This window comes from Gopherus evgoodei, chromosome 13, assembly GCF_007399415.2.
Source record: "Gopherus evgoodei ecotype Sinaloan lineage chromosome 13, rGopEvg1_v1.p, whole genome shotgun sequence".
In the NCBI taxonomy this organism is placed as follows: Eukaryota; Metazoa; Chordata; order Testudines; family Testudinidae; genus Gopherus; species Gopherus evgoodei.
The window spans coordinates 9,622,139-9,645,287 of record NC_044334.1 but is presented as its reverse complement, the minus strand read 5'-3'; the positions used below and the strand labels follow the sequence as shown (position 1 = coordinate 9,645,287).

The following is a 23,149-nucleotide window of genomic DNA, read 5'->3' as shown; positions in this document are numbered from 1 at the left end:
TGTACTTTACTAAACCCCAGCCCCTGTAACAGCCTGAAAAATTACATGCACAAGATTTCCTTTTAAGAACTCGTCCCAACAGCGCTTGGCTTTGTAGCCTTTGGCTATGGATGAAGTGGTTCATCTCTTCCCCCAGAAATTGCCCAAATGAAGTCTTCAGGATGGAGTGGTTCCTTTCATGATGACAAGTGCTGGGCCACTCAACATTGCTGAAAAATAAGAAGCCCAAAGGTGCCTATTAGCCTGCATACAACATTGACCCAGAGGGATTTTTAACATGACATGACTGCAAAGACAGTTAAACATGGCAGATGTGTAGGACCTTCACAGTTACCTATCTTTGGCCTGAAGAAACCTCCTCCCAGCATGACAAGATAATCCAGTTCTTAAATTCCTGGCTTCTCTGACTAAAGCTCCCAATTAGAATAGGGAGTTTTGTGACAGGTAGACACCAACTCGCATGTACACCATTGAGTGGTGATTAGATGAGAATCATCTTTGGCCACTACTAGGGCCAGATACAAACTGACGACCTGGAGGTCAAGAGTTCCGTGTGCCTTTAACAATCCCCTAAACCAGTGCCTAACACAGAGGGGCAGCTGTGAAGTAGCATTTGGCATACAATTAAATAACAATATGACAACTTTGGTAGAGCTCCAATTTTAACAGTAAGACATTTACAAAACAACCTGCTTAGAAGTGTTAGCATTAAGGGAGGTGTTGTTAGAGTGCTACCTTCAGCAGCTCTGTGTACAACCAACAGAATTCATCCACACGCCACTCGGAAAAATATCCACCACCAGCCTCCGCAGTGATTTCTGATCCCCTTCAATGTACTTTTAAAAGAGGAAGCGACAGGCTGAGTATTCATCTTAATTTCCTATCATTGCTGGCTCCATGCCCAGATCAAATTAATTTAGAATATATGTTGATTAAATCTGTACTTGTTTAAGAAATGACTGAATCAAAGTAAATTGTGTTCTCTTGTAACCCAGTTAAACTTTGCAGCAAAGTGATGCGGTGTACGGCAACCTGCCTTCAATTCAGCACAGGGCTGATGCTCACACTGAGAAGTGCAAGTGACAAATCTTGATTGCCTTATTAATGGGACTTCTCCCATTGACCTCAGTAGGATCACTTGCAGGAACAGAATGTATAGTAAGAACATGATGGCTTACTCCATGCCACCCTCTCTGGAATGGTACAGCCCCATGCTCGGTGTGCTGAGTGGACCAACATCGGTATAAGTACTTGCCATGGGCTCAACAACTTGCCCTGGCCTCAACTACTACCCACCCCTTTGACTTCATTATTCAGGCCAGCAACTCTATTGACTTTAATGGAACTACCCATCATGAGTAAAGGTGACGGAATGAGTGGGATGTTTTTCTATCTTATAGAAGGAGACGTATCCTGGAACAAGCTCTAAGGGATACTTTGCTCTCTGAGTAGTCTCAGTAAGGTACTATCAGTGTGACAGAATCAGGCCCTCTGGCAGCATGAACTGTAGTTACACAGGAAACCGTTCCCCTGCCCTCTTTGCTGACGCAACAGCCTGCAGTAATAGCTGCTAGTCAGAGGGCCTCACGGGAACTGCTTCCGAATTCCTTGGAAGAGCTTGTCCTGGATAGCTGGAGACATGGGGTGAAACGTTGCCTCTGTGAAAGAATGAGTCCTGTACAGTGTGGTCGGCCTCCATGTGTTTAAAAGGCAGGACAATGCATTTTTATAACTATTATTCCCAGACACAAACCCATATTAAATGGGAGTTAAGGTCAGGAACACGTATCAGTAACTTAACTGGAACGTTCTTGTCATTTTTGTTTTAAACCCTTTTTTCCAAAACAAGGATTACAACCCCAGGAAATTCAGTTAAAACACTTACCCGTGCAGGTTAATGTTTAAAAATGCAGAACAACAGTTTTTTTCAGAGCCTGAATCACTCTGTCAGTGTCTCAAATGCCTTTTCAGCCCAATTTGAGTAGTATGTCATCTAATCCTAAGGGTACCGTTTAACTTTAGGGCTGAGAAAGCAAATGCACAGAATCCATGCTCACATAAGCAGTAGCATAAGTGAGGAAAGGAAGAAAAGGGAAAAATAGATAAGACTTCTGCAAAACACGTGGACATCCTCCTGTGTTCACAAACCACTATAATACCACCTCATTCTTAGAGATCTAGTGATGTAGAGTTCGAAAGTAGTTCTATGTGCTATACAAAGGACATCAGTATCTTAATTCCCATTTTACCAATAGGAAAATGGAGGCACCCCAAGGAAGTGACATGCCCATGGTGACCCAGCAGGCCAGTGTCAAAGGCAGGAATAGAACGGAGCTCTCTTGACTCCCAGGCCAACGCTCTGTCCGCTATGCCACATTCCCTCCATGGATAGCCACAGCCAGTTTTCTGGAATTAGCAGCACAGCTCTGTTCCTCCAGTCTAGCATATTTGTTTGGCTAAGCAAACTTTTCAAAGAGGCTTGTTCTAACTATTTTAAATCACGTGGCAAGTATTGACTCCTCTAATATAGGCCCCAGTAAAGCAAAGTATTTAAGCAGTCACTTAACTTTAATCATGTGCCTTTGTTTCAGTCAAATCTTAGATGCTTTTCTGAACAGGGATGAACTGCGGAATCAGGACCCTCACGGATCTCAGAGTTTCCCTGTTTTATGAGCCTCTTCACTACAGATCAAAATAGTGTATTCATCTCCCTTTCCAACACCCTTGGTTCCCACTGCTTGGTTCTGGAAAAAGCATTTAATTCCACTAACCACGAGGAAAACTATTGGTGGCCTAGAGACCACAATTCAAGTCGCTTAAACTACATAGACTGCTACAGCTGATAAAATGCTACAGCCATTGGCTATCTTTGGACCACAGTCTACATCATGGCATTGTAGAGAATTCCTGAAATATAAATGAAGTTCAACCTACAAGGTCCCCTCTGACTCGAAGTTTAGCTTTTAGCCTGGCAGCAAAGAGGATAGAATGCAAATCGAAGAGAAAGGATCAAAATCACAGCTATTAAAAAGGTAAGTGTTATAGATTTTTTATTATTTTTTTTTAAGAGCCATGTGCAACTTTTCGTTTTAGCACAAAGATCTTAATGACTAATTTTACCCTGAGCAGAACAGGAAAATGATTGCTTTTTAGCTACTCGCCGCACTGCTAGTACTGAAATGAGGTCAGCAGGAGACGGTTAGAAATCCTCCATTTATCCAAACAAGTATAATTCTTAACAAGATTGCAAGCCTGGGGTGGGGTGGGGAGAAATGTCTAGCAGCTTGGCAGCTCTGCCACCATCATCAGAAAAAACAAGAGACCCAGCTATTAAACTCTACGTTCAAGGGCCTTCAACACACTCCATCTACCAGCAGGTGAGTCAAAGAAGCATTTTCAAAAAACCAGCTGAAGAGGCATGTAGTCAGCCCAGGACATCGCTCATGGACAGTTAGAGACATTTAAAGAAAAAATTAACATTGGGAACCAATTTACTTTTGCTGCTCTGTGAAGCAATCATGCCGCAGGAATTGTGAATAAATGGCTGGAGCTCACATCACTGGAACAGCAAAGAAAACAGCATAGAACTTTTATGGCTGTATGAAATTCAGTTAAAACTGATGGCTTGAAAAGTAAAACATTTAACATCCTGTCATTTTAACATCAGCATAAACACACACCCCCCCAAAGGCTGGGGACCAATTTCTCCCAACACTGCAATCTGTTCACAGAGGCACCATATAAGTGTCCATCATTCCCATAGAGCTGCCAGAAAGGTGGGGGGGGGGAAATCTTCTCTGCCTTCATACAGTAACTTAAGCAATAAATGAATATTCTAACACCCCCAGACTTTTCACCACTAAGATTTTTATTTAAAGCCCATACATTGTGAAAGTGGCAATCCATTATTAAACCCTGTCCCATCCATTTTTCGGAAAGATTGGAAATTGCTTTTGTGTTTCATTTTCGTTTGGAGCCATAACTCATACGATGTCGCTGCTGTTTGAGCAGATTTTGTAAAAACCATCTGCGGCTGACGTACTTTTCAAACACTGATCTCCTTTATTATGGAGTCTGTCTCCGGCAAACAAATGCAAATACTGTTGATGGGGGTGTACTTTTCTAATGTCTCAAAATATTGTTTTGTAGGGTTGTTATGTTTTGTTTTTAAGAGTTTGGCAGAAAGTGGAGAAAAAGACAAAACACTTTGACTGAATAAAGAAAAATAATTTGTTACATTTAGGCTACAATTTTATTTTTTTAAACTAAGTTACGTTACTAAATTTTGGTCCCAAGTCCCAAAGCCTTTTCTCAGGCAAATCTCCTGTTACAGCTTCAGTGGGAAACTTGCCTGGGGAAAGCATCCTGAATTTGGTCCAAACATTTCAGAATTATACCTTGCATACACGGGGTTTGAATAAATACCTACGATAAACATTTCCAAAAGCTCCTGTGATTTAGGAGCTTAAGTGCCACAGACTTTCCATGAGACTTGGCTTTTAACCGTGTAAGGCACGGTCTACACTGAAAACATAGATCAATATAGTTACTGCACTACGAGGGCATGAAAAACCACACAACTGAGCACTGGGGTAGACGCTTCCACCAACCTCGCTACCATCGCTTGGGGAGGTGGAGTTCCTGCAGCCACGGAAAAGCCCCTTCCATGGCTGTAGTCCACGTCTACGCATCGAGGCTACACAAGCATTGCTCCCGCGCCATTGCTTTGCCGCTCTAGTACCCGTTGTGGAGACATGGCCTTGAAAATAGGATGATGATCAATTCCTAAATCACTTGGGTGCTTTTGAAAATATTAATCTCTAGAGCCTGATTCTGAAAGAAGGAATGACCCCCACGCGGCAGATGTTAGTCATGTTCCTTAATACAATGTTGGAAGGCGCTCAGATATCATAGTGATGAACACAGAACCTATGGAATTTTCAGAGGCATTGACCACCTACAGGTCCCACCTCTGAAAACTCAGCACCTGTGAAAATCAGTCCATGGAGTTACACATTACACTTTCTACAGAAACGCCCTGGCATGAGCAGAGGGAAGTGTTCACGTGGGCAGTTCACACCGTTACAGTATAACTGAACTCGTTCCAGTGTCTTGTTCCAGCTGATTCATGGTTAGGCTTTGAAATGCAAATTAATCATTATAACTTTTAATTGAGCTAATGTAAGCATCATATGTTACTAATTACACAATGCAGGAGGAAAAAAACTATTGCAAATGAATGTAACTGCTTAATCTAATCAGGATGGCAAGTTGTGTTTTAATTACAAATTGGTGTGTACAGGCGAAGCACCTGCTATGATTTAGTGGCTATGGTCCTGATGCGCAGAAGACCTGGTGTTCTGACATTCCTGCACGTTGTTCAAGCCTATGAGTGCCAAAAATCAACCACCTCCTTTCTCCTCCCCACACACAAACACAGAAACCCACATTCTGAATATGCCAACATGCCCATGGTCCCACTGCATCATTTACTGGGGGTTCTCTCCACGAACACCTCTCTGGGATTTCAGCATCTCAGACACTGGTGCTACAAGGGACCATCTAGCCTCCTTGCTGTTTCTCCAGCAAAGGAAACCCTGCCCTTAAAACTGCCTTCACTCACCGTCTCTCCTCTCCTGTGCTGTATAATCAAGGCTGCCTAAAGACTCCTGTACCACTCTGCACCTGCAGTCCTGGAGAACTCAAACTGAGCCCTTAGAAATTACTCTCCATTTTAAGTTGTGTAACAGTTTTCACACATCCAGGCAGAGAATTTCAAAGGCACGTAGGGGATTTGGGCACCCAAATCCCATTAAAACTGGATGGCGATGGAGTGCCTAAATCCCATATGTGGCTTTTAAAATTGCAGCCCGAGAGTAAAAGTTTGTACACTAGGTCTTAATTTAGCCCCAAAAGATTGAATCCTGTTCACCTTTCTCCCACATTTAGCCCCATCTGATAGGCCCCAGAGATGGGAAACATGTCAGAGATGAGCACAGAAAGACAAGAATAATTAGTTAAATGTGGGAGTAGCATTTAGTTTCTTATCTTTTATACATACATTAAAAAGAAACCCTATTTAGTCCAGCTCACTATCTGTCAGTTGTGCTTTACAAAAATGAAAGTGCCTTTGGAGTTCATTTCCTTTACACTCTTACAACTCAAAACACTGGGAAATGCATTCAGAAAATAAAATCACTCCCTGACAAAGACTTTGTCAGCCAAGCTAGAGCCTGGAGCAAATTTTTTACAACCAGATTAAAACCCCTGCATATTGTGGATTTTACTGGAAAGGCTGATCTAACTGAGTGACTATAACATATGGGAATATAGTTGCATAATGCATCACTTTGAGTCTGTATTACTGCGAGATATGGGAAGATGACAATGTTTGCTGCCCGACTCTACTGGAGGGTCAGAAAAATAGTCATTTGCCAACAACTCTGCTCATAATTAACTGGAGCATTCCAGGGAGGAAAGAATACCTCTGAAACATTATGGGCATTACAACATGGTGTCTAAAAAGCAAAGGCAAGCAGTTTTTTCCTCGCATTTTTTAATCTGATGTGGTAGCTCTGATTTGCCAAAAGGATTAATAAAGCCTCATGGTTTCTGAGCACACTCACGTGTGTTTCAGATTTGCCCAGTAAAACACATTCAAGCTAAAAACTATTCATCTTTTTTTTTTTAAACATTAGGGGGCGGATTACTGTGGAACAATCTCCATTTCTCCCACTAACTGGACAGATGGATTGCTACTTTGAAACTGGGTACAGTGTGGAATTTGGCAGAGGTCTCTGATTTCTTTCTTCAAATTCACTGTCTTGCAGAGGTTTGGTGTATGGGCGACACTATGCAGACAGGAAATTAGAGGAGCTCTTTTAAGGCAAAAAAAGGCTAAGTCTCATTAAGTATTATTTTTAAGTAGCAGAACTAGAAGTTCTATGGAAATGCTCATCACCACCACCTGTTTCCAATGCCCAAGTTGGGTAGGGACAGCTTCTGTTGGTTTCTTGGCTTTGGTTCCTGGATTGCCAGCCACCACAAGTCTCAGCTCATTTTACAGATGGGAAACTGAAGCACTGAGAGCTTAATGACTTTCCCATGTTCACAGAGGAAGTCTGTGGCAAAGCAGGGTCTTGAAGCCAGGTCTCTCATGTCCCAGGTCAGTGCACCAACCACCTGACCATCCTTCCTCTCAAGGAAATGATCAGTTTATTTAAAAATCAAAGAAAACTGCATTCTCAAAAAAAAAAAAATTGTAAAGGCTCAATCCTGAAACGCTTACTACCCTGACTAGTTCAGGGAGACTACTTGCCATAGTAACTCAGTACAACAGCAACAAGCATCTCCAGGATCTGCCCATCAGCAGCAACCCTTGTTCTGCTGTCCTTTTTACTCTCACAAGCAAAATAAGGGTGGGCTAGGCCAGTACTTGGAGGGCCTAGCCCACCCTCTCGCTGCTGCAGGAGGTGGGATTAATTCAGATGGTGTTTCTTAGGGCCTGGCCAGCATTCACTGCCAGACATCGTGCTTGCTATGGGGAGCAGGCCCATTCAAGATAATGGATTGCAGTCAACAGCGTCTCTTTCAAGCTGAGGAAAATGGACAGACAAAAGAAATACTAATTTTGATCTCATGAGAAACTATCGTGAACAGAAAATTCCCCAGCCATAAAAACGGCTCTGCATCAGTGCAAACCAGAGCCTCATGCTGGCTTCAGCCAAACTCTGGAGCAAACTCCAAGATTACAATAAGCAGATTCAAAAGGCATGAAAGCAATTTCTGAGCAAAGCTAAACACATTGTTAAGACTCCAAAGTACATACTTACCCACCCATTTCTTAGCAAGCCTTGCGAATAGGCCGGCAGTCTAGTTTGTAAGCAACCCGACTCGTCCGTATCTCCAGCTGACTTTCTGATATATGGGTCAATACTGGTTTATCTGACAAAACATGTCAACTCATTTTTCTCCAGCTTTCAGAGATACCTTTTAAAACAGACATTTATTTTAACCCTAAATCATCTGCCTATGCCGGTCTTCATTCAGAGGGAGGAAACCCAGCAGAGTAAGACGCAGGTAATTCCCCTTGATCTGAAGGCTCGCTTCTAAATCAAATCAATTTTTCCTAACTTAATTTGTCTAATCTAAATCACTGACCCATGCGTGTTCTCACAATCCTTTGACAAGAGCAGCACCAACTGAAGCAAGGCTAAAACGCTTCAGCCAGACCAATTCGTGGAGCTCTTAAGGGGAATTCTTTCATTGCTGTAATTAATTTTTTTAAGTATCACAGTGGGATGCTCTGAATTCAAACCCAGGCCAAGGAGTAATGATTATGCTAATGGGACAAGCTGGGCAGTAAATAAGGGTGTGTGCACCGCTGAAAGAGATCGTTTCCAACCGTGGGCTGACACCACACTTTGCAGATAACCACTTAGATTATAAAGTTCCCACAGCGATTCCCAGACACTAGTGGGCTTACACTTCTCCTGCCATGGATCCTTCAGGCTTCCCCGGTGATCTGTGCTGAATTTACAGTCCTTCTCTCATTCAGCCACATGCACTTGAAATCCTCATGGACCTATACGCCATTTTATAGCACACACGTAATCACCCAGCTCCCAGGGCCCGATCCTGTAGGGGCTGACTGTCTCTTGAAAGACACTGAGCACCCTCAGCTCCCATTGACTTCAGCAGAAGTTAGGAGCACGCTGTACCTCCCAGGAGGTTGCGGGATCAGGGCACTCGCTGGTAATCCTGTACAACTGCTCAAAAAGGTTGCAAGTTGTAGGCCAAAGATGCAGAAGTGATTTTGGATGCCCAGAAGGGAGACACCCAAGATCCCAGTTCTCCACTGCCTTGCCCCTGGTATAGTCATGGAGACCCGTGCACAGTGGCTGGCTATAAAATGGGCATGACTGTACTTCTAATGCACTTTGAGATCTACATGGGAGAAGCTAGGAGGTGGTATTGTTCTAGCTCTGCCCAGTGTATTTGGGAGGGGAAAGTGTCTCAACTTTAGATGACATTAACATTTATATGACTTGTTTTTAATGGAGATGAGTTTTCTGGCCCAAAGTCACTGATGCTAACATATTTCAATGGATTCCTTTCAAAGGAAATACAGTCAGTGAATAAAGGCATATTGTTTTGGTTAAATAGGAAAAAAATAAAGGAAGAAACCTTTTTTATATTAACTCCAGCGGCTGCCAGAGATGAACATATGATAATGCTGATAACTAATATACTCTATCATTGCAAAACAGGGATAAGAATGTCTTAGTGCAAAATGATGTTTTTAGAGAACGTGGGACCATACCTTCCTCCTTTTGGTTCTTGATGAGCCACAGAGCGTGCTTTCACCGTGTTCAGCTAAATTCCTGTGTCCTTTATTCTACAGATAACTTATAACTATCAGATTTATCCACCTGCACAGGACTCATTTGTCTAGCCACTGTCCAGCCACCATTTAAATAGGTCCTTTTGTTGCCGACTCTTCCGTCAGCTACTGCAAGGCTCTAAAGGATGTAAGCACTGAAGAGGAATAGCATAGGGTCATCCAAGGGACAGAGCTGGGAATCACTGAATACAACTGAGGGAAGGGGAAATTTCGGCTGAATATCAGGGAGGTCTAAGACTGTGAAACGAGCTGCCAAAGGGTACAATAAAAGCCTCATTGCTGAAGTCATTTAAAAATGGACTAAACAAAGCGCTTAAGAATAGCCTGTACTGAACAATCCAGCATTGTCGGAGGGGATGGAAAAGATGACTTAATGGGTCTTTTCCATCTCTAATTCCTATGATTCTGTGTGACTGATGCACAGGGGTAGCTGAGTGTCCCGTCATTCAAAAAAAAAATGCGCACATAGAGTAGCCCATGATCTGTCTCGGTCTGCATAGCCACAGAGCTGCTGCTATTAGAGCAAACGTTTTAGAGTCTAAAATGTAAATTCTAGATTTCAACTTCTCTAATTATAAAATCTAGTTCACTAAATGCACATGCACATGTTCGTCTTTATTTTCACCATTAAGCAATGAAAGAATTGAATAATACTTTGCTCTTCGATGCAATCTTCCTCCCACCTGTGAAATTTACACTCAGCACCCTGTGAGCTGGGACAGCAGCAGCATCCCCATTTTACAGCTGGAGAACTGAGGAACAGGTGCTCAGCAGCCTGATTTCCAGAGCAGCTGAGCAACCAGTGACTTGACGAATGTTACCAAAGAAGTTCATGGCAGAAGCAAGAATACAATCCAGATCCCCCAACTTGTACTTCTGTGATTAAAGCCCCAGATCACCTCTCCTCCCTTTAAGGTTACTGTGGGGTTCTCCTCTTCTCTGATTTAAAAATGTCACTCCTGAGTGAGTAGCAAACACACTACGGTGTGGGACAAGGGATGTGCTGGCCACCACTTCCCGCAGCCCTCATTGGCCTGGAGCAGTGAACTGCAGCCAGTGGGAGCTGCAATCGGCTGAAATTGCCAACACGGCAGGTAAACCAACCAGCCAGGCCCACCAGGGTACATACCCTGGCGAGCCGCATGCCAAAGGTTGCCAATCCCTGCTTTACTGTATCCAGCTTCATAGTGTTTAAGGCCAGAAGAGACCATTACATCATCTAGTGGCACCTAATTTCCATCCAGATACCTCTATAGTTAATCCTTCAACACCCATGTGAGGCAGGGCTACTGGGAGTTCTATGGGTCCCATTTTTCAGGTAGGGAAGTGAGACAGTGAGACTAAGGGCTAGATCCACCAAGGGACTTGGTCATCTAATTGACATCTGAGGTGCCACAGACCCTCAAACCCCTTAGCTTAGCAGCTTAACCCTGCAGGTACCTAAATCCCCTAGGCCCCAAAGTTTCTATCAGTGAACAGGCACAAAACCACTTAAGTCCTGACAACACTGAGCTCCTTGGCACCCTAGCTGATGCCCAAGTCTCCAGAGGGGCTTTGGATGCTGTCCTGTCTATCTCACCTGAGCCCACAGGTGTTCTCAGAGCATGCCTATTGGCTGGGCCTTACACAAGAAACAGCCAGCAGTGACCAGATCCACAATGTACTTTGCTGGAGCTGGGGTGTGTGCATGTCCCAGAATACCCAATAGCTTAGTGGTTTGTGCACGTCCCCAGGTTGCAGGAGACCTGTTTTCAAATCCCTGCTCTGCCTGATTTCAAACAGAGACATGAACCCAGGACGCCTGCATCCCAGGGGAGCTCCCAGACTCCTGCACTATTTGGCTTTCTGGGTGCAGGGGTGTGTGTCTCAGTCTGTCGTGTTGATCCTGTTCTGCTTCATATAAATAAATATTCACTGGGCCAGAGAGAAAGATTGACTCTGTGGCCCAGTGATCAGGGCACTTCTTGGGAAACTGGAGATGAAGTCCCTGCACTAAATCACTGGGTGGGCTATTGGCTATCATTGTGTGGAAGTCATTCTCCTCTGAAGAAAGGGCAGACCCAGGTGCGGCACCTAACTCCAGGAGGGGCGTCACAGCTGTGAATCCCAGATGGAGTTAGGCACCTGAGTACCTTAGAGGGGTGGGGCCTGAGCCCCACCCTTCTTCCCAGCATTTCCTACTGGCTGACTTAAGCCACTCCCCGCTCCCCTTGCTAGCTTTCTGAGAATCCCATTCATAGGCACCTAACTGTCCCCATGCCTTGTACAGGGAACCAAGGGGGCCTAACTCAGGGCTGAGAATTCCACTAGGTGGCAGGACACCTAAATATTAGGCATTGCAAATTCCTTTGGGGATTCAGCCCTAAGTGACTTGCCCACAGTCACATCAGGAGTCTGTGGCAGCATCAGGTTTCCCCAACTCACAGAGTAGTGCCCCAACCATCAGACCTCTCTCTAGTTGCTGCTTTCCATCTCAGTGGTGGGGGAAGTGATCACACAGAGAGAATCTGCAAAGTGATTTGAGAGGACCACAGCTGTACAAATAGAAGATATTGGAAACTGCATTAAAACAAAAAAACATGCATATGCAGTAGGCTCTGGCCTAGTGGAAGACTGATGTTTGCTCCTGGCATACGTATCTCCCTCAGCAGAGCCCTTTCATGAGAACAGAACTAAGTGAAATATCTTCCCCAAGCTCTGCAAAATGGTGTGTGTGTGTGTGTGTGTGTGTGTGTGTGTGTGTGTGTGTGTGTGTGTGTGTGTGTGTGTGTGTGTGTGTGTGTGTGTGTGTGTGTGTGTGTAATCTGATGCCACACTTCGTTTCTGTCTTTGCCTGAAGTGACGAGAGACAGTGAGGGGTGTAATCAACACTTTTAAAATGATCTTAAATGACAGCCAAATTGATCAAGTGGCAAGTCTCAGCTGCTTTTACACCCGAACAACCTGGTTTTCTGTGAAAAATAGTGTCTACATTGCCTTTCAATAACTTAACTCCTGAAATATGCATACCTGCCTTCATTTCTCACCAAAATTTGGAAGAAAAGTAGTTTCCACACAAAATCTGGAGTACCTCATAAATTAACGAAGTTTTCCCTGCTCTAACACCCACTTCTGTAACCAAAGAACAATTGAAAGCCTGTTGCAGGAGTATTTTCTGATTACCATCATACATACATATTATAGTACTTGTGCCTAGAAGCCAGCCAAGCCAGGATCCCATTGTGTTCATTGCAAACATATAGCCCTTTCCCCAAAGATCTTCTTCTGAATATACCACTGTGGTCACCCTCCAGGGTAGGCAGGACAGTAGATCTTGCAGCAACCTGAGCCACATAAGGACCTAGACAGAGTCAGATACAGTGTGCTCTTTTCCAACTGCTGTAACTCGCCTCAGAGGATGTCTTTGCATGTCAGTTTTGCCTCTTTGCTTTCAGATGTCGACAGCCTCCACTGAGGGACCATTCGGAAAAATTCCTGACAATGTGGAAGAGAAGCATCTTCCACTACCTAAAAAGCACCGAGGGACATAAACAAGTGGTAATTCTCACTGAAAAGCCTTAAAGTGAGATTGTTTGAAGGCTGTACTTGCAGAGTGTTGATGTGCAATAATCACATTCCAATGCACCAGCAGAGCAATTGTCAAAGGTTAGTGCAATCTTTCTGTTAAAAAAAATTCTAGCCACTGCCTGTCATTAGTAGTATCAAGCGGGTGTTCAATGGGCCGGATTTTAATCTCCCTTATGCCATTGATTTCTGCAGTGTAGGTCCTCATTTAAATTTGTATGAGAGAGCAGAATTGGGCCCACTATCATCAGTAAGTTAGAAAGTGAAGAATAGGCAAGCACAGATCTGATCTCAGTTACACCACTATGTAAACAACTCATGTCAGAGGAATGAGTCCAGATTTACACAGGAGTGGTGCCAGGGTTTCTGGCGCCCTAGGCAGAATTCAGGGGGCAGCATTTTGTGCGATCCCCACGGGAGCTTCTGGTTCTACTTCCATCGCTCCACCGAAGAAGGACCCTCCGCCGAAATGCCGCTGGCGATAGCGGCAGTCAATTGAGCTGCTCAATTGCCCGCTGCTGTTTTCCGCAGCATGTTGGCAGAAGGTCCTTCAGTGGCGCAACAGGTGCGGAACTGGAAACTCCCGTGCGCCCCATGGGGAGCGCACAAAATGCTGCCCCCCAAATCCTGGGGCCCTAGGCAACCACCTAGAGTTGCCTAATGGAAGTGCCGGCCTGGATTTACAACTAGTGTAACAAGAAAAGAATGGGGCTTATTAAACAGTAAAGTATGGCAAAGTCACAGGCATGCGTCTCTCTGGAAAACATGATCCATTGAGTGGCTGAAATGTAACTGATTAAGAATATGCATGGCTCCTTCACGCATGCCAAAAAACACAGTTACGTGAGCAAAACTTGTATCTTTGCAGATACCCATCTGCAGATGCCAATACCATTCTGTGCCCAGTCCTGCTTCCACGGAGAGCTTTACAATTGACATCAGTGGGAGCAGCTTGATGAGTTAATGCAGCCTGAAGCTATATGTATCTGTACCCACAGACACTCCACCCTGTGGGCAACCCCATATAACAACCAGGGACAACAAGCAGCAAGCAGGTCCTTAGCAGCATCATGGCTTCTTTGGCAGGCACATGTCTAGGGAGCTGGAGTACAGGACAGGAGGCACAAGGGTGAAATCCTGGCCTCACTGAAGTCAATGGGAGACTTCCGCAGAGCCAGGATTTCACCTAACATCTCCGTGCAGATGACAAGCTGGGGATTTAAGGTCTGGACACCCTGCTACTCCCATGGGCAAATCCTGTCACCCTGAAGTCCCAAAAGATTATTTTGGAGGGAACTCAGCAAGTGGAACCTCAGGGGGGTTTGCCCTCCCCCATGCCCTCTTCCCACAGTAATTCCTGCAGCAGGGCCAGTCTGACCCCATATGGTTCCATTATAAAGACTGAGCAGCACCTACTGTGTTAAAGCCAGTTTAGTCACTGGGACAGCAGTGTTTCGAGTGAGCGTCTCGAAGCCTGGATCATAGCCAGTAATAAAATACAAAAATCCATACAATTAGATTTGGTGTATGTAACTATTTTGGAGTCGAAACCTAAAGAGAGACTATCAATCAGCTAAAAAGTGATTTCAGTGAACGGAGCGTTGAGACCAACCTTGACAAATTGAAGAAAATGATCAAAAATTGAAACACGCTCAGTCTGAATGATTTTCTACTGTTTGAAATATATAAAACCAGGCTGCCGTATCAGTGACTAAAGAATACTGAGCAAGGACAGCACTGTACTCTCACTGGACCAGATTCTGATTTCAGTAACAGTGCCATCAATCCAGAGTAATTCCATTTACTTCAGTGGAGCTACACCAGATTTACACTGGTGTGATGTGAAATCAGAGTGTTTGAAATATATTTCTTTAGTGGATCTTTCAGCAGGAGGCAGCATATGATTCCACGCACACACATAAAGTTCCACTGTGAAAAGTAACCTTATTAGAGGAAATATTTAAATCTAATGGATGCTGTACTAAATGTGTAAAAGATAATCTGCATTTTTAAACTTTTTGTGTGATCACATTTTAGAAATGTACTGTACAACAGAAACTCCGGGTTTTTAGTTTCAAAGATGGCTCTGCATAAAAATGTTCCCGTATTCTGTAGCTAGAGTAATAGGTAGATACACACATATATAATCCACCTCCACCTCTTCTATTCCAAGCACTTTTTTTGCACCCAGGGATCTTCATGTCTGTGTACATTTTACAGTCATTAAAGTAGTAAATTCATTAAACCAAAAGTGAGTTAATTAGGGAAGACCCAGTCCTGAGCTCTCCACGTCTCACCCAACAAGCAGACAACAGCACAGATGCATGCTCACCTACACGGAAGGAGATAGTACCTCCTGTTGATCAAAAGTGACCACTACAACCAGTTGAGAAGTACCTGGAGGGCTTCTAAAGAGAGTCCCATTCAGCTCGTCCTACCTGCAAGGAGGCTAATTGCAATGCCTTAAGGATGGGAAGGGTTCCAGGTGGAATCAGGCAGGCATGTGAAAAGTCAGGTAACTAATCCAGGTCATCCATAGGATACCTGTTCACAGAACCTTACCGACAGCCTCACTGCTGCCAGGCAGAGCCATGGCAACAGACCAAGGACCACCACCAGGAAGATACACTCCAGAGCATGGCATATGGGGCCGCTAGCATCCAGGCATGTGCACCCTGCTTAAAGCCCCATGAGCTCCAGTAATTGTGCCACCAGAGACAGGAGAATGATCTCTCTATTGGAGCCTCACAAAGTGATTTGGGCAACACACTGGAGAACAAACAAGTTGAGTGCACTTCAGAAAGCTGTCTAGAACACGGTGATGAGAACACAGAGCAGAAAAACTGGTGGTCCAAGACACAGAGGTGCCCAAAGAGCTGTCTGAATAAAGCCTCAGGTTGCCATGGTTCTGGGGGTATTAAATAGATGAAATGTTGGGGTGATCAGTAATGTACCACAGATGATTCCTGAAAGGCGCTTGTTAAAATGCTACCACCTTGCAGACAGAAAGCTTGGGAAGATTTCCTGCCTTTCACTGTTCCTCACCTCTCTGGTCCACAAGCAAATGCACTCAAAGCCTATCAGGCGATGAACAAACATGTTGTGGGAGTCTGTGAGCAGGGTGCGAACTCCAGCTGCTTTACTGTACACCCTGTATTTCATCCAAAGTGACCCCCTTCCAACAGGCTGAGTTTAGTAGCAATGAGCAATAACACCAAAATAACCATTTTCTCTCTCAAGGTTGGCTGTTCCCAGGGCTTCCCTGCAAAGACCATGTTATCCTAGACCTCAGCTCTTGCACCCAAAAAGACACTTGGATCACTTGATACCTGTTCTGTTCATTCTGTTTGAAGCACCTGGCATTGGCCATTGTCTGACCATCGGTATGACCCAGTATGGCCATTCTTATGTTCCCTTTCACCAAGAGCCATGCGCCCTTATATCCAGAGGGGAGTTAACATACCACATGTGCTAATGAATCAGGAAGAAATAATCAGCATATCCCTGCAGGATTCCAACACTGCTGCCCTGTGGAGCTATTGGTTGTGCGGGTGGGGGGCAGCATTTCCCCTGAAGAGAATGCAATGAGTCTATCCTAAAAACAAACTGTCCACCAGCCTGCCAGTCCCATAATTCCCCCTTAAACCTCCTCATTGGGCCTCCACCTGTATCCTTGAGGCCCATGGAGACTATGCATAGAATAAGCCTGCAAGATCTGGCCCTTACTAATGCCAACTTCCGTGCTCTCAAATGAATGACTGTGGAAGTCGGTAATACTCAGACTGCGGCTCTCAAGCCATGTGTTCCTCTTTAATGTGTCTTGCAGCACAATATTAAACCACTGTGTGATTTAATTATTAACTAATCTGAGTTATTAACCAATCCATTGTACTGTGATATTAACCAACAGTAGTTGATAAAATACTTGGTCAGGCATTTTGCTGGGAGAATTTTATATCTATACACACACACTTTATATAAAACTAAATATTTAAATATGAATATACAGTACTATAGTAAATGAAACAATGAATTCACGTGCCTGTGGCTCTTTTGAATAATGTTAATCACTAATTTGGCTCCTGAACCACTGAGGTCTGAGTATCACTGGTCTAAACTGAGCTCATTAGAAGTGAGAAGAGGAACGGAAAAAACAGGAAGGGGAACCACATTGCTGCTGAAATTGAATAAATTTGTGCACTGCTCCCCATCTTCTGGCTGACAAGGGTAGAAGGCAAAGGGTGAACAAACAGATTTCCCTCAAGCAGACATATTGCATTGTCTCCTCAGTAGAGAGAGGAGATATGGAATATTCTCATTACCTAGCAGTAAAGAAGAGCCGCCAGATGCTTTGAGTAGGAACATTTTAAAATATTCTCCCTATTATGGGTAAACATCAAAGAGTTTGGGAGTTTATTTAGCAAAAGAACCCAAATCTTTGCCTGCTTCTCCGAAGCACAGGATCTGAACCTCTTGGCTCTGCAGAACCAGGGCTGGTAGTCTCAGACTGACAGGCTTGCTCATCAAATTCCCTTTGGCTTTTGCTTCTGAGCAGGTCAGAAATGTGCGCAAACTGCACTTTCTTGTAGCCCTTTGGCATTTCACCTTCTGCTTCTACTCAGAACCCGCAAACGCAGAAGCAAAGAGACCCATCAGATATAACAAAGGGGGTAGGGGGCAGTTCTGAATATTTCCAAGCCTCACAAAGTTATGTGATGTCCCAGAAAGTGCTGCTTCTGGAAGGTATCAGCCATGCAAGATTTTCAGACTATGGTACTTACCCAGAGGTGAAAGTAAGCTGGTATGGTCTGGTACACCATGCCGGACTGGACCGGCTTCCCCAGCGATGATTTAAAGGGCCCGCTGCTCCTGCCACTGCGGGGAGCCTCAGACCCTTTAAATCACCGCCGGAGCTCCAGCAGCTGGGCTTGGGCAGGGATTTAAAGGGCCCAGAGCTCCAGTCACTGCAGGGAGCCGCAGATCCTTCAAAGCACTACCAGAGCTTCGGAAACAGGGCTCAGCAGCAGAGCTCTGGCAGCGCTTTAAAGGGCCCAGGGCTCCCCTCAGTGGCAGAGCCCCAGCCCTTTAAATCACCACCAGAGCCCTGACACCCCAAGATGGCAGCGGCAGGGCTCCTGCAGTGATTTAAAGGGCCCGGAGCTCTGCAGCAGCCGGAGCTATGTGCCCTTTAATTCATCCCTGAGTCCCGGGGCTCCCAGCCGTTACGGTGATTTAAAGGCCTAAGCCTCCCAGCCGGAGCCTCAGAGTCTTTAAATATTGAAAGGCCCCGCCTCTTCTGGTTGAGACCACACCCCTTCTGGTTGAGGCCACGCCCCTGCTCAGAACTCCAGTGCACCAGCAAGTCCTTTAAGTTACTTTTACCCCTGTACTTACCACATTTGCAAAGACAAGAATTGGAGGACATGGAAAAGTCCCAAGAGGAGTAAAGTACACAGAGCTTCCAAAATCCCCAGAGCTGGCTTGGGTTGTCACCAGTTTTAACGGCCTCATTGGGGGCTTTGAGGGCATTTTCTAAAGCTCTGTCACAGGGACCAATGGGGAGAACAGGCAAGAAACAAAAAAGGTACGGAGTGAGAACCCTCCATGTGAGACTCCCCTAGGGCAGGATACTAGATTCAGCTTGCTAATGGCTATATTAGAACAGAATATGGTAGGCACAAATGGTTCCTGTCTTCCCAATGGGCCAAACTCAAACCTTGGATCTCGATGGCCCTGAACTTTACAATCTCTGAAATCCACCACGGACATGACTTTTGTGACTTGGGACCACCACTCATTCCCACCTTCATTGTCAAAATGCAAGAGATGAGGAAACCCCTCAGTATTGTTAGCAACCTACAACAAGTATGCAGAATGAAGACATTCGCTAGACAGGATTTGGATGAGTCTCTAATTTCTAAAGTAGATTCTCACTCATTCTAACCCCCTCAGCTCACAGACCATAGACTGTCCTGTCATCTACAACCCATACTCCAGGGGTGGCCAACCTGTGGCTCCAGAGCCACATGCAGCTCTTCAGAAGTTAATATGCGGCTCCTTGTATAGGCACCTACTCCGGGGCTGGAGCTACAGGTGCCAACTTTCCAATGTGCCAGGAGGTGCTCACCGTTCAACCCCTGGCTCTGCCACAGGCCCTGCCCCCACTCCGCCCCTTCCCACCCCCTCCCCTGAGCCTGCCGTGCCCTCGTTCCCCCCTTCCATCCTCCAAGCCTCCTGCACGCCATGAAACAGGTGATCGGGAAGGAGGGGGAGGCTCTGATCAGCAGGGCTGCCGGTAGGTGGGAGGCGCTGGGAGCACGGAGCTGAGGGGGGGCTGCTGATGTATTACTGTGGCTCTTTGGCAATAGACATTGGTAAATTCTGGCTCCTTCTCAGGCTCAGCTTGGCTGCCCCTGCCATACTCGATGGGCACGACACAGGCCAGCTCCAGTGTCTGGTGAACAGGGGCACTAGATTAGACAGGCCAAAGGGAAGAGTGAGGACTCTGGAGGAGTTCACCAAACACCAGCATGAACTGCAGCGGCACCGCTCCTTCCCAGAGCGCACAGAGTAGCCTGAAGAGCAGAGGTAGAACATTACAGAGGTCGGCTAAGAAGGTACAAAGCAGCAACAATGTGGGTTTCCAGACGTAGAAGCACTCAGCGTGTTGCAGCAATCACACCCACAACCTACTCTCACCATGGTAGCTACCCACAGAAGTGCAGGGGGAGAAGGCAGAAAAAAGAAGTCAGAAAGAAGAAAAAAAAACCTGCTCCATTGCTACTGCTTCAACCTGGGTCCGTGGACCCCAGGGGGCCACAGACTATATCTAAGATTTCCAAAAGGAACCACATCTCCATTTGAAATTTTTTAAAGCCTCCACAAATGAAAAAAGAAAGGTTGCAAACCACTGGTCTCCAGCTCTAACTGTCATGAAATCAAATGCTGGGTCTTACTCAGGCAATTAATATTTCAAAAAGTCAACAGCTTGTAAAGGACCAGTGCATGTCGACAGACACACAGACACTGCCCAGGCGTTGCCCACCCGCACTATGTCCACTAACGGGGGCGAGAGGTGCTCAGCTTTGGCAAGTAGAGAGTCCCAGCTCTGTTCTCTCATCTCTCAGGGCGAGTTGATAAAACACTTTTGCTCGCGTTGCTGGGGAGGGAGATGCAATTTGTGCCTCGCTAGCTGTGAGCTGGCAGCAGGATTTGGGATTAGGAAAAATTTCCCCAACTGATTCTCGCAGGCCAGGCCACTGAGGGGGAAGGCTGAAGTGCAGAGATGCGGAAGGTAAACATGCCATGGAGAATCCTGTCGGGTTTTTCTGTGCTCGAGGGCTACTGGGTTCGAGTTCTGTCTGACGCTTCCTATTCTTCCCCCCTTGAAGCCATATATCCAGACAGACTAAAAATTGACTCCTTTCCAGCTAGTAGTTTACAGCATTATTTTTTCATTCTCTGCTCCCATAACTTAAGGATCTTTATTGAAATCTGTCCTATTTGCATACAAAGACTCGTGGTGTCCCAGTTGAGAGAGATAACTGGGCTACATTCCCATCACGAGGGTCACTCGTATTTAATCTGAAATCCTTCAATCACTAAGTATTCGGTGTGAGCCTTTCTATACTCAGAGCAAGCTAAATACCTACAACCGAACGTGACAGCCGCGCTGCTCCAAGCCCAATAAAAACAGAAGAAATGCCGCGCAATTTCAGCACCGGCGCATCTAAATTATATTTGTTTTTTAAACTACCACGATTTAGCACTGAACAGCCGTGCGGGAGCCCGCGCTCCTAGTGGAGGGTGCCAGGAGAAGGGCCTTCGGGACTTCTGCAAGCGCACCGGGGTGCAGAGTTAGCCCTGAAGAGGCAATCTCACCGTTCCTCCACACCGGAGGGTGGACCCAAAATAAAACGCTGCTCTCACGCTCAGTTGCAAACCACAATGCAGGTATATTATATAGTTTAAAATCGGTGGTTTTCCTGACATGAATCGATTGGCTCCTCTACTCTAGACCTCATAACCTGCAAGATGCTGAGATTCGCATGGGAGATGCTCAGAGCCCTCAACTCCCCACTCGGCGAAGCTTGCAGGATCAGGTCCTAAATATGCTCGCAGGACTAGTTAGGTAGAGTCTTTAGTCCTGCAAGAGTGGTCCCACTAGACTCGGTGGGTCAGATCAGGGCATCTGTTGTTTTAAAGCAGAACCCCACTGTCTGCAAAGATACATTAATGCCGTGCTACGGTCCAAGCGGTTTGTGGGACGGGGACCTTTCTTTCCCAGCTATTCCTCAATCCCTGTTGCTATTTATCGAGACAAGAAAAGCACGCAACACACTGCGTCCTCGCCAGTCTCCGTACATCCAGGAAAGGTGGCACTAGCATCATTTTACCTACGAGTTCTGAATTCCTGCATTTTCTTTCAAAGAAACTGCAAAAAAAGGGGGGGGAGAGCGTCCGCTGAGCCTTTCCCACCGGGGAGTCTTCACGGAGCGCTCAGCGACACCCCCCCTCACCCCCTTACACTTCTGTTCACTCGCTTTGTTAACTCTGCCCTGGCCCCAGAGCCGTTAAATCAGCACGTCGGAGTAACGTTTCCCCGGGATTTCTTGCAAACACACAGCGATAAAGTTTTCCTCCAGAAAGCAGCAAAGCCCTCAGATTCGGGGCTGTCCCCACCGATCTGCGGGATGATTCCGGACAGGGGCCGAGTGACTGCACCGCAAAAGTCACAGGGGAGCAATCAGCGCAACCCGGGGAGAGAAAGCTGCTCTCTGGCACACGGATTTGCGGGGACATGTCACCTCGTGAGTCCCCGTTGTCACTGGGATTCGCAAGCCTGGGGCTGGCAAAGCAGGAGCAATACAGATGGCTTCATACTTTCTACAACCATCCCTGACATCTCCCCAGTGCTGGCAGAGGCACTGCCAGACATTCCTCTGGCCACCCACCTGCGCCTTTGGGTGTCCCGGGGGGGGTCACAAGCGGGAATCGGCCAGCTAGCCATAGGGGAGGAGCGGGCATAGAGCATTCCCACGACCCGAGCCCAGAGAGAGGGGCAGGGCTGGGCTGGGAGAGAAGGCAAGAGCGCCCAGCAGGTGGGTGGAAGCAGCAGCTGTCAGAAAACCCTCTTCCCTCGTTCCCGACTGGGAAACTGGAGCTCCTCCGCAGCAGCCGCAGCGAGCTTTGCCAGGGGTCAGGCAGGGCTTGTGGGGTCGCCCCAGAGCTGACAGCTGGGACCTGAACGGGGGCTGCTATTTCCGGCACACATACCCCTCCCCAGGAGAATGAACCCCAGGACCGTAGTGGGAGAGAGGTGCCAGGCCAAGAAGGGACTGTAACACCAGTGGGCAGTGTGGGAGGCCATAGCCCCCCCAGAGTGAGAGATCGGGGGGTCCCAGCAGCCTCAGTCCCCTGCGGACAGTTTGCGACGGGGGTGGGGGTGATTCCGCCTTAAGTTTATTTGCGTAACTTTGCGCTGCCCGGATCTTTCCTCTCCAACGCCACGAGCGAGGGGACAGAAGGCTGGGGACACGCGTGGGAATGGACACGCCAGTGAGCCCCATCCTCCCAGGGTCACACGAGAAACCCCAGCCCCAGGCCCCCTGCACACGCCCCACGTGTCCAGCCCGCAGCCTCGGGGAGCCACAGGTGAAAACCCATCAACCAGAACGAGGATAACTTGGGGGGAGGTGTTACCTTTGCACAGCAGGGCAGCCAGCGCCAGCGCCAGCACCGGGCACCTGGGCACCATCCTCTCTGCTCCATCCCCAGCAGTCATAGTGCGGAGTTATTTGCGGGGGGGCGTGTTTGGGGGGGTCTGAGTAAACAGATCCCCCCTCCCCCGCTTTTTTTCCTTGTGGTTAAACCAAAACCCCCTGAAGAACCGGCTCCGGCCAGCCAGCGATCATCACAGCCCCCGGGAAAGCCGAGTCCCCTGGGGAAGGGCCGGGGCGCAGCAGCCCGTGGTCCTCGGCGCAAGGCGGCTGGCCCCGCGGTCTCCTCGCATCCCGGCGCCGCGGGAAACCCTCGCCCATCCCCGGGCGCCGCGGCCGGAACCTCCTGCACTGGCCGGTGCTTGCAAATCCTCCCCGGCGGCCGGCCGGCTCCACCCCGGCGGCGGGTTCCTGCCTCTTCCCCCGCCTGCAGCCGGAGCCCAGCCCGGGCGGCTGCTGCGCT

At 46.8% G+C, this 23,149-nt stretch overlaps 1 protein-coding gene across 1 annotated transcript in view; it reads right to left on the bottom strand.

Moving 5' to 3' along the window:
* The window catches only part of TMEM132B (transmembrane protein 132B), a 347,709-nt gene extending 324,776 nt beyond the window's left edge, over positions 1-22,933 (bottom strand). The window contains exon 1 of the mRNA XM_030583345.1: positions 22,670-22,933. Coding sequence (XP_030439205.1) covers positions 22,670-22,751 — 82 coding nt within the window. The 5' untranslated portion in view covers positions 22,752-22,933. The remainder of the gene's footprint in view (positions 1-22,669) is intronic.
* Between the last annotated feature and the right edge of the window lie 216 nt (positions 22,934-23,149).